The 15,431-nt window shown below is 43.3% G+C and overlaps 1 protein-coding gene across 2 annotated transcripts in view; it reads right to left on the bottom strand.

Annotated features, from left to right (window-relative positions):
* Nucleotides 1-15,070, bottom strand: part of KCNN2 (potassium calcium-activated channel subfamily N member 2) — a 184,959-nt gene extending 169,889 nt beyond the window's left edge. For both annotated transcript variants that reach the window (XM_024122151.2, XM_028493134.2), the window contains exons 1-3: nt 14,691-15,070; nt 12,562-13,847; nt 11,848-11,943 (exon numbers count right to left, since the gene is read on the bottom strand). In XM_024122151.2, the coding sequence (XP_023977919.1) occupies nt 11,848-11,943; nt 12,562-13,847; nt 14,691-14,946 (1,638 nt within the window). In that variant the 5' untranslated portion in view covers nt 14,947-15,070. The remainder of the gene's footprint in view (nt 1-11,847; nt 11,944-12,561; nt 13,848-14,690) is intronic.
* Nucleotides 15,071-15,431: the final 361 nt, after the last annotated feature.

Raw genomic sequence — 15,431 nt, 5'->3', positions numbered from 1 at the left:
TTCAGCCTTAATACAGTATTGGTGTTTTTATCCCCAAAACAAGCAAATTAGAGATTTCTCTTTGTATCACTACTGCTTAATTTTTGAAAGTCTGCCCAAAGGCATTTTCATTAAGTACCCTCTTTGACACTGACAAATGCGAACAAATAGTGAGGGTTCTTGACTAAAATACTAATGGGAAAGAAGTAAAATTCTATTCAAAATAATTTTCAACGACAGCATTAAAATTTACAATATTACCCACAGGTTTAAGCAATAAGCTGAAGCTTTAAACTAACAGCATGTTTAACTAAACAAATATATCTTCAGTTGTTTTTGCTTCAAAGGACAGAAAGCAATTCATGTTCTTTGATATAAAAACATTTTTTTCAAATATGGGAGGACTTACCAGTATGAAAATTGACCCAAGGTAAGTTTCTACAAGCCAAGACTTTTCGTCTTAAAATTTCACAGCTAAATCCACATAAATGAAATTAAGTGTTCAGTCAATAACTCTGCTTGGGTATATGTCTGGAAGTACTAGATATACCTGTGAAAAGGCATGAGGTGACTATAATAAATCCCACAGCCATCAATTTTACATCACTTTATATGTATGCAACTTGAATAAATATTCAGCCTAATTATTATTTTTCAATATTTTAAATGATCTGTGGCCTTAAAAATAAATCCAATACTAGGACATAATTTCCCTTACTCACTCAACAAAAATTTAAGCAGTTTAAGGATTAGCACCTGTGTATTTTTTTTACTCCTCTTGACAGCAGACGCTATCCTCAAAAAAGCACTACCCAAGACCACAACAACCACACTATGGTGTTTAATGCCTCCTCCCCAAAATTCAGTATGCTTGTGTCAAAACTAATATATAAATATTGAATGCAATTTCCTTGGAAGACCAAAACTTCCTGATAGAAGACTACCTCAGTGAATAAGACCAACAGTGGATGCATATCCAAATTTCAATAGTCAGATTGCTTGGAAACAACCCCATCTTAATACCTTCCGGATAACCATTATAGATAAATACATAACTAGGTAAAAATTCTCAGATATTCATGAAAGCACATGACAAAATTATAGATGTGAATCACTGGCTGTTAACACTTGTCTACACGGTTCAGTTCAAAGTTTATAATGTCTGAATCTAAATGTGTTTTATAAAGTCAAAAAGCAAAGAAAAAAACTCACCCAACAATAACACACTGTTCAAAAAGAGAGATAATACAGACTCAACTAATGGTCATTTGAAATGAAACAGAAGAGAAGATATAAGCTGTCTGATAAAAAGTAAACCCAATCACTGAACCAAGTATATTTTGAGATGTTACTTGTCATGTTGACACCTGAAAATTCTTCTCAATTCTTTCCAATCAAGGTACTCCAGGGCTTCCCTGGTGGCACAGTGGTTGAGAATCTGCCTGCCGATGCAGGGGACGCGGGTTCGTGCCCCGGTCTGGGAAGATCCCACATGCCACATAGCGGCTGGGTCCGTGAGCCATGGCCGCTGAGCCTGCGCGTCCGGAGCCTGTGCTCCGCAACGGGAGAGGCCACAGCAGTGAGAGGCCCGCGTACCGCAAAAAAAAAAAAAAAAGGTACTCCAAGCATGGTTGAGGGTGGTGGCATATTAAACAAAACTCTTGCCAGAGATAAACCTAATCCAGAAAAAGAAAAAAAAATGCTTTTTATTTAAATATCCTGTAGACCTACAATGAATACAGACAGAAATGCTGTCAGTTACAGTCCTTTATACATATGCCTTTGGCTGTTTATTACCTCACATCCTTTCAGCAGGGGTTTAATACCAGAATTTTCCATCATCAAATTATTCCCTTTGCTTACTTTTCAGGGCGCTGCACTTAACTCTTTTACGTCACCAGGGTCCTAATTAGTAGGAGATGCCATCGGCTGTGACCTGGATGTCTGAAGGAGTTAATGTAGCTCACAAAGAGCCTAGCTTCCATCCAGAAGCCACACCTATGGTGTGTTTATAGGGGAAACGGCTCTTTTGGTAAAAAATGGTGAGCCCTAACATTATAGTACTCTAACACTAGTTTACTGATCTGAAACCTGACAACCAAAATGAACACTTACCTCCTCAGATGGCCAACTTGCCCACAGGGAAAATCTAAACTAAGTTTAAAAAAATATTGGCTGTCCTTAATGGAGATCAAAGCTTTTATAAAAAAAAAAAAAAAAGAACGCGCACACATACCCCTATTCTAGATTAAGTGTGAGTAAACTAATGAACACTGTTTGAATGCACACCTTTTTTTTTTTTCTGTTCCCTCCTGCACGACTTGTAAAAGAAGAAAAAAAATCACTGTTGCCCAGAGCCCAGAGAAGCTGGGCTCCAATTCCTCCCCTTCCACCCCAACGAACCCCGAAATAGCTAACAATAACCAGCAGCTGACACCTAAATAGCCCTCACCACATGCCAGGCAGCATTCTAAGTGCTTTATATATACATACACACAAATATATACAGTCAATCCTCACAACAACCCAATGAGAGAGGTACTCTATGTTCCCCATTTTACAGACAAGGAAAGTGAAGTACAGAGAGATTAAGTAACATGTCCAAGGTCACACAGCTAATTAGTGGCAGAGCTGGGTACAAGCCCAGACAGATTGGGCTCCAGAAGCAGCACACAAAGCCACGAGGCAATGCTGCAAAAACAGTAAACAACTCAAAGGAGAGTCTGATTGCTTTGCTTTGCTCAGCAGGAAAGTTTGTAGAGAAAAATTTCAGAAATTATGGTTTTTACAGCTTCCTATAATAACAAAGACTGGGAACATCTGTGGACAAAGTTATCTTCCAATACTGCTTTTGCATCATTTCTATATAAACTTTAATTATTAAGCAGGAATACCCTTTTACAAACCTGGTTAGCCAAGATTTAGAAACCAAAATCATGGAGAAATAGGAAGCTATAGGATACTCCAGGGAAGCACATTTCTAGATTCACAAAGTAGGGCAGTACTCAAAATACTAATCAGTAAATGGATCCTAGGCACTCCAGAAAATAATCAAATCAGTTATTTAACAAAGTGGTTTGTACGTACTTTAAAAATGAAAGGCATGATATAAACCTTTGGAAGGACCATTTGACAAACTCTCAATTGCCTTAAATAATATCCTTTAACTAAGTAATTTCTGCATTGGCAATTTATCCTTAGGAAATCATCAAAGGTGCTTACACAAGCACCTGCAAAAGTATTTATTATACAAATATTTTAAATAGGGTCTTTCTAATTTTTCTTAAGCATCCAAAAATAAGGGAAAGGATTAAATTGCTTATAGCTATATGATGCAAAAAAAATTGGAATGTTTAATGGCATGGGGAAATGAATAGAAAATTACATGAAAAGAACACTAAATTTCCTTATCCTGATATATAGCAAATATCAGGTCCATCTACTTCATATAAATACATTATATCACATAATAATTATCTCTGGGTGGTGAGATTAAACTAACATATTCTTTTTCATGTTATCTATGTTTTACAGATTTCTAACATAAATGTTTACTAATTTTATATTCTGGAGAGAAAAACAAAATTTTTTAAGAGAAAAGGCATTTGGTCATGAAGGCTAATATATTATAATGCTTAAAATGATAAGCCCATCAGTCTTGTTTCCTTCTTGGATATCATGAATAGACTGGCAGATCATGAGACTGCACAGAATACATGGATTTCAGCAAGGGATCTGACAGTCATCATGACATTCTTGTAGAGAAACGTAGGCTGGCTGATAGTCAGGGTTCAGAGAGTTGTTAGTACGTGAAAAGCTGAACAAAATATCATGGATGAACAGATGGCTAACTACAAAGAAGGTACTACTTCTCAGCCCTGACCGTGGCTCACTCATGCCTTGGGCATGGGTACCCAAGCTACACTTTTCAAAGTCATGGCTAGTGAGAAGCTAGGAAGAAGAGTTGGATGTGTGAAAACTGGGTAACAGCCACTAACATTGACCATGTTTCTGGAACAGAATTTAGCCCTGATGTGGGTCTTGCCAATGCCAGAGCCCCCTCCACACACAGCATTTTCCAAACCTAAATAAGTGTTTGTCAAATAAACATCACAATTATGATTCAAATAATTCTGAGAGGCTAAAACACTCACCTGAAACCAAGATGCTATTTAACAGAGTCAATAAATGTAAAGCCCTACATTCAGTTCAGTAACAATTTTACAAGTGTACTTGGCAACAGTTTGTGTGACGCAATGACCATTTTAGACTGAATAACAGTCAGCATAATGGAGGATTTTTGTTGAACGGAGGTAACAAGTACACTGGCAGATCCCATCTGAAAGTACTGAGTACATTTCTGACCTTACTCGAAGAGGGAATTCAGCAAAACAGAGTAAGTCCAGAAGAAAATGATCAGGGACATTCTAAGCCTGATCAGGAAAATTCAAAGAAATGGGGACTATTTAATTAGGTGGGCATTTAAAGGGACCTAACCAATATTTAAATGTTTGCTTTGTAATTCTGGGAAGAGGGGGAATCAATTAATTCTGTTATACTGGAAATTATAGTCTGTGCTCTGTTTCTACCATTCCACTGAAACTGCTCATCAAGGTCAGCAATGACCTTGAACTTGCCAAATCCAAAAGACACCTCTCTACCCGATATTAACTGACTTCATGGCATTCAGTACACAGCACTGTGCCCTCCTTCCAACACTCCCATTACCACCTCTAGGACAAGTCGTTCTTATCTCTTTTCTCTAGTTCCTGCTTCACACAACCTCTAGATGTCAGAGGTTGATCCGCTCTCGACCTTCTTCTCTCATTCCTCTATTTTCTCTCAGTGATTTTATCAATTCCTGTGGGTTTAAATAGTCTCTACGCTGATTACTCGCCAATTTAAATTTCCATTCCACACCTTTTCTCTGAACTCAGGTTTCTCTTGTATAATCAGAAACATTCCTGATTCCACATGCTACCCTTCAAAGTGAGTTCTCCCCTGTCAGCATAACACACTCAGATGCTCCAACCAGAACCCTGAGAATCATCTTTGCATCACCCCTTGCCCTCACCTGTCATATCCAATCACTAAGATGTCCATTCTACCTCCAACCTGGGTCTTGAATCAGACCACTTCTCTTCACTTCCACCACTGCTACCCAAGCCAAGTGAGTGTCATCTCTAAATGTGACTTGCCAAGGGTCTCCAGACCAATCTCCTCAGAGCTTCAACAAAAGGTCTGCTTAAACAGTAAGCTGGATCATGACTCTTCTGTGCTTTAATGATGGCCTCATGCATTTTGAAGAAAACATCACAAAATTCTTATAATGGCCTCAGGACCCTTCAGTATCAGAACCCTGCCTATCCCCCTCACCTCATCCAGTACCACCGTCGCCCTGCTTGGGCCACACTGGTTTGCTCTCAACTGTATAAGCGCAGGAAACTCCTTTCAGACACGAGGGCTTGGAAAAAGTTGTTCCTCCAGACTCTGCCAATAGCTGGGAACTTCTTTTCCTTTATGTCTCAGCTTAAAAGTCACTTCCTTAGGGACTGCTCCCAGGACCACCTTGTCTGATGTGTACAACCCTCTGCCCCCAATTATTTTCTATCACAGCCTTTCATGGCCCCTTTATGACACTTATCACAACTTCCAAGGATTTTCTTCCTTTTCTTAATTTTTGTCTCTCTCCTTAACCCGACCTGCTTGGAGTGTCAGTTCCAAGTGGGAAGGAACCTTACTGTCTTATTCCTCATTGTACTAGCAGAGCTCAAAAGCTTTTTCAATGTTGAATATGGGAAGGAATAAAACCAGACTTCACCCCCAACATAAGGAAAATCTTCCTAAAATTAAGAGTTATCTGGCAATGGAATGGACAGCCTTGTACAGACAAACTGACCATCATGGGAAGAGGGTTCAAGCAGAAATTGGGTGGCCACTTTTATCTGAGATGACATAAAGGGAGTTTCCATGCTGGGTGGGATCCTGGGCCAGATAACAATTCAGGTCCTCTCCACACAGTTTCCAGTTCTATAAAGAGAATTCTAAAGGAGTTTCAGGTTAAACATATACTCCCAAAGTAGCAAACATCATATTTCCTAATGAGCAGAAATTCTCACTAAAACGGCCCCATGAAACCACTTTGTACCCTGACCAAAAGTAACTTCCTGAAGTTAAATCAGTGCAGGTTCCCTTTGTCTACCCTGCCAGATGTGGTTTGGGACAATGACAGCCCACAGTGGCCTCCTTTCCGAGCTGTACAAAACGTGGCCCAGAAACGAGTTGGCAGATCAAGTGAACCCACTTGCAGTAAACCTAAAGTTCCACTCTTCATTCATTTGTGATGCTGCTCTGTAAACACACCAGGATCACTTTATTTAGTGTCACACCCATTAATAATGCAGAGATCTTTATACAGGCAGGCAGAGAAAATTGGTCCTGAGTGATTTCGTTACTACAGGGTATACACGAAGTCAAAGGGACTGAGAGTCTCATTACAACTCTGTAGAAGTTGCTGGCAATATAGACAGTGGTTGTGGAGCTGACCACCACACAACAAAGCAATTCAGGCAAGGTATCCACCTCATGATCTTCTGGAGTCTTACAATCAAAGAGTTAACTCTTCTCTCGCTCATACTATAGATATACGAGAGACCTAAAGACCAGTCGAAGACCATTCCTTCTACTCTTTTAGCTTCCTTCATCTCTAACTTTTTTAGAAGTAAAAAACACAAATATGTGGCCAATACTTGCTTCTGATGGCACCTTTACAAGGATTGGTCATTTTGTCAGCAGATTAGATAATGCACCACTAGATATTGCAAAATGTTGCAGATAAGCCCATGAGGCCATAAGCTTTGTCCTTAAGGAATTTTTCACCAAAAAAAAAAAAAAAGTTTTTTCGGGAAGATAGTAAACTTTACAAAGTCAAAGAAATTTAAAATTCCTTTTTATAATATTCAGTGTTAACAATGCTGTGGGGAAATAATGTGTAGGGAAGCAGAGAATGAAAACTCTGAAGACCTTTCTAAAGGGCTGGTGGGCAGTACCTTTCCATTTAAAATACAAACTCCCTTTGATTCAGCAATCTGTCTGCTGGATATATACCAGATGTGTATCCTCTAATTAGTAGATTTAAATAGTATACAAGAGCGTTCATTTTTATTATGGCTTATAACAGCAAAAGCTTAACAGTAAGCCACAGTGCATCCATAAAATGGGATAATAAACAGTTGCTAAGAAAGAATGAGATGGGTTTCCATGTGCTGACAATAAAAAACCTTCAAGATATATTAAGCAAAAAAAGCACAGTATGTGTGTCTCTAAACACAACTAAATATTCATTTTTGAAAATTCTGGAGAAATGTATGAGAAATTTAAAAGTGGTTGTCTCTGAAACACTGGACTGAGAATGTGACTATCATATTTATTTTAAGCTCTTCTGTACTAGTTATTTTCACTATGTGTAGTCATTATTATTTTATTAATAAGAATAATAACTATATGCAGTATTTTCTGCATGGTCTGGAAGCATCTACTTGCTCTCTGCAGGAGTGGGAAAGCGAGCATTCTTTCTGGCTCACAAGGTGAGCCAGAGTCTACTCAGTGGGCACTTAGCCACACCTCCTCAACCAGTCCAGGAGACTTCAGAGATTGCTGAGGTCCCTGCCCACACTCACTCCTTCCCCCTTTGGGTGGCCTACATGCACAGGTAAGGGGAAATTTTCATTTCTGCTCTTCCACTTTTAGATGTATATCATCCATCTCTGAAAAGCTAACTTAAAGGAGAATGTGTAGAGTTATTCCACTGCAAGAGATACCAGGGGAAAATCAGTGTTTCCCTTAGTGCTATTTATTCTATAATTATATTATTACCAAAACAAAACCAAGGAAAGAAAACCATTTTCAACTTTAAAGTATACTACTCTCCATTCTGCAAAATCCCATGAGAACCAGAAAGAGCACAGTCCAAGAGGTTTTCTTCCCAATTTAGAATCTTGTATTTGCCTATCTCAAAGTACTAAACAACTCTTTCAACTAAAATTGCTTCCACAAGAGAAAGTCGAGTACACTAAAGTTGAAAAGATGAAGTGCACTCTACATTCCACTTATTTGATGTTGAAGATCTTAAAGAGTACTTGAACATTGTTTTGTTCTTATTCCATCAAACAAATGCTTCCAACCCTATAGAAGAGGGGGGAGAAAAAGAAAAGTCACAGGAAATCATGCCTCTGTTTTTCCTATTATTTGACCTTGGACTTGAGGTGGGGAAGCTACTTATTTAGTATCAAGTGACCTTTCCAAACTGTATAAAACAATCTCCATAGTACTTTTCCTTTGTCAGAAGGTTGTGATACAAAGGCATTTGCTAAATTTTATTTTATGTGTCTGTTCATCATTTCTTCACTTTACTGATGAATATAGAAAGTAAAGCCAAATGTCAATTTGAAAAAATCTAATATCTACTTAGCTGAAAATCTGCTCCCACTAAATCTGATTTTATATAAGCTTTCTGATCCCCCCGCCCAAAAAAGTAATTTCATTTTTGTTTTGGGGGGATGTAAAAGTAATTAGTGAAATGAGCAAACTATAGCCTGGTGCATTGAGCTGTCTGCGGTACTGAAAAAATGACACCAAAGCTGAAATGTACTGAGCTAAGTTCTTACGAAGCCTCCCCATCACACTATTTTAATTCAAGCACTTCCGTCCATGACTCACCTGAACCATCTTATTTTGATAGACTGTGTATAAACATTTTATAAAAGGTCACATTGACTTGCTTTCCAAGGCTCTCCATGGAAATGTCAGGGCCTCCCCAAGCTTCGTTAAAGCAATTCCGGTGGACAGAGAGACACAACATTGGCTATAACACTTACTTTTCCTGAATGCAGTAAGAAATCCTACCATGTACCAGAAACCCATACTAGCTAGCTCTCACTATCCAATCATCATACTGCTATGCTAAAAAGAAAAAGAGGAAGTGTCACATTAGACTGCATGCTATGCCCAAGAACATGCTCTGAACGGCAGCGTAACCCCTGCATTGAGTTCCTTAACTCAAAGCTAATCTATATACTTGGAATTCTTAATAGCAAACTGAGAAGTACCTATTTGCTTAAAACTTATGAAAGAAGTACATCTATAGCACTGACATCAATACGTTAAAAAGGGCTCAACTCATCATTTTCCACACATGGATACATTAGCCTATGCACTTGATTTTACCGTGTTTCAGAGTGAACAATTTCAGCAGCAATCACTGACTACTCTCTGGATAAATTAGAACATATTTTTCTGGTTCTTGATTTTCAGCTCAGGGTCTCCACATTTATTTGGTCCTTTTCCATTTCATATTTTTGAAAAAGCATCTCAGATAAGAATTTGGAACTTCAGCTTGAGGAAAACAAAAATCACTCTAGATTAAACACTGAATGTAAAAGCTACATCCAAAACAACTAAATGATATTACCTGAGCATCCATTTTGAAATTATCTTAAGTGCGGTTGGTTTAGCAGAAACCATGTATCAGGTCAGATAATTCCAATTATAAAAATCTAACTTTTTGTGATGTTTATGTTGCCCCAACAATAAAGAGGTTCACTGCGCTTATAACCCTTAGAGGGGGAATTCACGTCTTCATTTTTATCACCCGTGCTCTTCGTACTCTAATCAATATATCTACGCATTTGTATAACAGAAATGGTCCTCAAAATTAGCCAGGGGTGGAATTCTTTCAAGTGTGAAACGATCTTTAAAAATATGACTTCTTTTATTTGTATTACTTTCTCTAAGTTTTAAGAGTTCTAATATGGTATCAAAAATTTTTTACAACACGTAATTAACATCTGGCCAATGTTAATGGCCAATGTTTGGTCCTCACAAACTCCTATACGTTATTTCAAAAAAATCTCCCCATAATTCTTAAAAGGTTAGCATTTTCAGGAAGACACTTTGTTCTTGGTGTTAATGCCATCAAATGTCCTCCGCCTTGAATGCTTGTTTCGCTGTGTGTTTTTCAGAAGGAACAGGAATAATATGAAAGCTGATGTTTAATTAAAAAAAAAAACCCAGCAAGGTCTCTTTCTAGGGTGGATTAAATAAAACTACTCTGGTCTTCAAGCCAAAAAAAAAATTAAATTACTTGATTTTTACAAATACCTAAGAAGATTTTAGAAAAACCGTTTAAGTCTAACCCTATTCAAATACCAAACGTTTGGATTTAGAGAGGAACCACAGACAAAGACATGCCCATGTTCGGGGTTGCTAACAAGCAGTAGCAGAGCACAGCAAGAAGCATTCTGGGTGGAAGCTAGGAGGACAGGGCTGGTCACGCTCTGCACTGTCTAGCTGTGGGATCTGGCAAGCTGGTCACCTCTTCTGACTGCAGGTACCTCATTTGTAAACCAAGTCAAAGGGCCATTAGACCTATTTTGTTCCCCAGCCTTAAGTGTCTATCCTTCAAGTCAAAATGAAAAGATACTCTCATGATGCTTAAGTTACATTTTAGTATTACTTTAAAATGTTTGAAAGAATCTCAAAAGCCCACGATCATTAGTGCTGAATTAAAGATGGACCTGTGTAAATTATCAAAATTTTAAAGGGTCCAAATGTGTTTGCCTTGTTTTGGCAGTGCAGTTTTATTACTTACCTCTAAATATTCTCACTCTTTCTAATTCTCATTCTCTATCCTCCTTCCTTCAAAAATCACACTTTTCAAAGTCTTTGCAAATTTGAAAGCATGATGAAGTAATTTCTCCCCCCTCATGTGGGGTCATGTGTATCTTTATTTTGTTTGGGCAATAGTTAAAATTGGTTTCTTCTATATTTAGTATGTTTTTGCAAATTACTAACTTAAAATTAATTTAACTTATAATTAATGCTAAGTTATTTAAATTCAATGGCAACTCCTAAAGGAAAGCAGCCTAAATTCGAGGGTTTAATAGTTCAGCCAAATGCCTAACACCTGATCCAAAAAAAATCAGAAAATGCATATTAGTGTAAGTTCTAAACTGGAAAATCTCAATCTCTCTTAATTTTTGAAAACTCTAGTTATTTTATTCCCAAACGTTAATATTCCTTTAACTGAAAGCTACAGCAAAATAAACAACTTAAAAGACAACCCATGAATTTTAGACGGACTATTCTGAAATTGTCAGTAACAGTCCAATCTAACAATAGAGTTCCTGGCTGCATTTAAACAAAACAAACATTTTCCTAACAAGTTCACTTACAAGGGCAGTGGTCTTTGCTCTTAAATGCCATTTTTAATAAATAATGTAATGATTGTACCTGAAAATCTACCAAACTACCAGATATACAGAATTTGTATTCTTAATTTACAACAGATTTTTTTCTTCAACTTTACAGTAAGATATAGAAAAGGTTAGCGTTTTCTTCTTGTCTTATTGATATACATTAGCAAGGAATATCACGGGCCTATTTTCTTCTCTAAGCTACAGTTATGGAAGGTGATATACATGGGCACACTCTTCCATAATGACCCACCCATCTTGTTAAATGTTTATTAGACAAGAATACACATTTACCTGGCAGATTAAGGCTAGTACATAACTGGCCTTGAGGAAAACAAATACAGTGACGGATATGGAGAAGTGGATCTACCTAAAGAAGAGAGGGGAAAATCTGAAAGGTTTAACAAATACATCCTGGAAACTACTGCACATTTACATGCTGCACTGCTTGTTTTGTTTTTAACTTCTTGAAAGAACACGTCAGGTGCTAAGGTAAGAATACAGCGTGTGTCTTCTGTAACCTCAAGCAAGGACACGAGAGCTTGGAAAAAAGCGTTTGCTGCCTTTCACTTCCCCCGGCTGGAGTCATTCATAAACAGCAGAACCCCGAAGTTACCTGTATTTCCCTGGCGTGGTACACGATGATCAGACCAAGCAGGATGATCGTGGAGAGACTGATAAGGCATTTCAGAGCTAAGGAATACAGCGACGCCTGCAACACAGACAGAAGCACTTTTTTAAAAAAAGAAGCACTTTTAACCACCTTTAAGATCCGGGGGGTCGGTCAATCCCCAGCAAGGAGACCTGAACTCCCAGAAGGAAGATGAGGGTAGGGGCACCTGTCTCCGCTCTGTGATCTGTCAGATCACTTGGCCTCACAGGAAAGTGAGAGAGGAGATCCCGGAAGGCCAAGCAGCGGGGTCCGCGACAACACAGACCCAAGCGCAGCTCGTGGCTCTCAAAACCCGAGAGGAAGTTATCCTTGAGTTTAAGCGCTTGGGTTTGAAAGAGGCCTCCGATATCGTGAGCACCAGGAGAGGAAAAGAGCATGCTTTCCTCACCGACTCCTGAAATCACTTCTTTAACGTGCCCAAACGCGCTGGGCATTCACTGCCTCCAGAACTTTACGCGCGGAAAAGCTTCCTCTCCAGAGTTACCTTGCGGATTAGGGGAGCGAGTCTCAGCGGTGCTCGCTGTCCCGGCAGGCACCTCCGATTGTCCGGGAAAAGCTCGGAACTGGCAGGCAGAGAGTTCCCACCAGCGCCCATCCCACCCACCCGGTGTCCGGCTCTGCGGCCCGGGAACGGTGAGAAAGGGCTCGAGTACTTACCTTGTCGTAGGCGCCCCACGACAGCTCGGTCTCGATGACCATGACCACGATGCCGAACATGCCGAAGATGAGCGCATAGTCGCTGAGCCGCTTGCGCTTCTCGAACAGGGCGCGCCGGTGGCCCAGCTTGTAGCCGATGTTCTGGTTCTTCTTTTTGCTGGACTTGGTGCCACCGCTGCTGCCATGCCCGCTGCCTCCGCCGCCGCCGCCTCCAGCACTGCCTCCGCCGCCAGCTCCGTAGAGCGCCAGGTTATTGGAGTTGTTGTGCTCCGGCTTAGATACCACGATCTCCGGGGCTGAGGACGAAGCGGCGGCGGCCGCGGCTGCAGCTGCAGACGGGGAGGACGCGCCGCCACCTCCTCCGACAGACGCCGGGGGCTGTAGGGGCTGTGCCTCGGAGTCCATCTCGTGCAGGTTCCGGCGGGACGCGCTCAAGTTGCTGAGCGGTCGCATGACGCCCCCGTTGTACCTACAGCTGCTCATGGCTATTTCGGTGAAGGGGTTGCTCTCGCGGCGCGCCTGGGGCTGGCTGTGCTGGTGGTGCGCCGGGTGCGGGTGGTGGTGGTGGTGGTGGTGGTGCGAGAGCGGGGGCCCAGAGCCCAGGCTGCCGAGGCTGCCCGTGGGGCTGGCGGCGGGCTGCAGGCTGTGGCACTGGTGGTACTGGGAGGCGGACGCCGGCTGCTGCGCGTACTGCTGCCGGAGCGCACTGGCATGGCTGCACGGCGTCAGCTCGCTCACACTGAGCTGGCTGCCCCGGCGCGACGAGCAGCAGCAGCACGACGAGCCTGACAGCGGCGAGGAGGTGCGGGTCCGGAAGGCGCCGCCGGGCGAGGAGGTGCGGAGCAGCAGGGACAGGTTATCCCCCGCCCCCGCCCCCGGGGCACCGGAGGAGGCGCAGCTGTTGCACCGGAGGCATGGGCTGCTGCCGCCGCTGCCCTGCTGCTGGTGCGCGAGGTGCGGGGGGTGGTGAGGGTGCGGGAGGGGCGCGAAGGGCGGGCACGGCTTGTCCTGGCTCTGCTGCTGCTGCTGGCAATGCAGGTGTGAGGAGCGCGGTGGCGGTGGCGGCTGCTCCGAGAAGAAGCCGCGCTGGAACTGCAATGGGGTTTCCATGTCAGGGCTGTTAAAGCTGCAGGGAGACCAGGCGGTGGTGCACCCTGCGCAATGCGTTATGGTAGGGAGCGGAGACTCCTGCTGCTGGTGCGAGGAAGGGCCCATGCCGGCTCCGGTAGAATCCAGGCGGCGCGTCCGATTGGTTGGGCTCACCAAAACAATGGGCATGACATCACCTGCGGGAACCGAGACTGAGTTTGCGGCGCGCGCTGTTTAGGGTAGCGTGTGTGAAAGAGAGAGAGAGAGATGGGGGGGGGGGGGCGGAATCTGCAGGATGAAAACCCTCGGAGGCGCAGGCCAGGACAGGGTGAGGGCGGGGGTTCCACCTGCTGATTGGGAGCACCCATGAGCACCACCAGGGATGGGGAGCCCCCAGGTAGTGCAGCGGGTCTGCAGAGGGAGGAGGAAAAAACAGGCGTCCCCTCCTTCCCGTGCCACCACCCCGCTAACTAGTGCCGGACGCGCGGTCTAGATCCCCTGCACCGGGCACTGCAGCACGTTGAGCCACCCCAGCCAGGGGGTCAGGCGAGGGAACAGTGCGGAACCCGGGCCACTCCTCCACCGGCATGCACGCCTCTTAGAGCTGCAGAACAGCAGCCTCCTCGCCCCACGCCCACTTCTCCCTGAGAGTGGGCTGCCGGCTGCCGGCCAAATAACTGCGGGGGCACCCGCTTTGGAGAGAAAAAGTTTGACGACTAACTAAGCCAGTGCAGCAGGGCTTAGTGAGAACCCCGGGGTCTGAGCCCCTGTTTGGCCGCTGCGAGATCCGAACAGGGTCGGCTCACCGATCTTCCCCACGCCGCTGGTCTCTGGCGCCGGGGAGTCGGGATTGGCTGCGCGGTGCTCTCGCCCTAATGCGCTGCGGCGCGGGTAGGGTTAACCTCCTTGGCGCTTGGGCCTGGGGAGGATGGGGGCGGGGCCGGAGGAGGGGATCCCCTCAGTCCGCTGGAGGAGCCCGCGCGGGCTTCCCGGGTCCCCCTGGCGGGGGCGGACGGCTTTCCCCGCCACTGTCTGCTCACATTTGCGCCTCCTGCGGAACATGAAGGGCTGGCGCCCCCGGCCGCCAGGTCCCGGGCTACGGCGCTTAGGCCCTTTGGCCGCTCCAGTGGGTAGGTCCGCGGGCTTTTCCTGCCTTGGAGAAGAAGCTTGCTTGAGGGTCTGGGGAATGCTCAGCGACCGCCGGCCACCAGCTTGTCTTCTGTTCCTCTTCCTCCGCCACACCTGCAGCACAGACACGAAGCAAAGACGGATCACTGAGGCGCAAACACCTAGCATCTTCTGTGCCAAGCCCTGACTGCGGCGGGGGCGGCGGATGGAGAGGGGCCTGGCGCGGGCTGATTCACACCGGCAGTCATAGCCTGGCTAGGAAATTATTAGTAACAACTCGGACTGAATAATAGCTGCCTGGGGACAGTGCTGGAGTTTTGCTAGAGTTAGGTGTAATATTTATTTATTTGCTAATAAACTAATAAAAATTACGCTTTGTGTCTCACAAATTTCCTGTGATGTGTCCTTCTTTTGGGCGATATACTAACACAAAGCGGTAGGGGACCCTTTCAAGGGTTCGTTGTTACTGCTCCATCTTAAGTCTTTATCGTTTGTATTTCTTTGTAAGTTGAGATTCCCGTCTCCAGAAAAGGGAATGAAATACACTGGCCAGTTGAATATTTGTTTCCCTTTTAAATCGTGATTTTAAAGCATGATTTTTATGATAGAAGTTATAACGAGTTAGAAATTAAAGTGAAAGCGGATCACCCTCA

Source organism: Physeter macrocephalus, chromosome 8, assembly GCF_002837175.3.
Source record: "Physeter macrocephalus isolate SW-GA chromosome 8, ASM283717v5, whole genome shotgun sequence".
Lineage (NCBI taxonomy): Eukaryota > Metazoa > Chordata > Mammalia > Artiodactyla > Physeteridae > Physeter > Physeter macrocephalus.
Note: the sequence above shows the minus strand (reverse complement) of the source record. Positions and strands in the feature narration are given on the sequence as shown.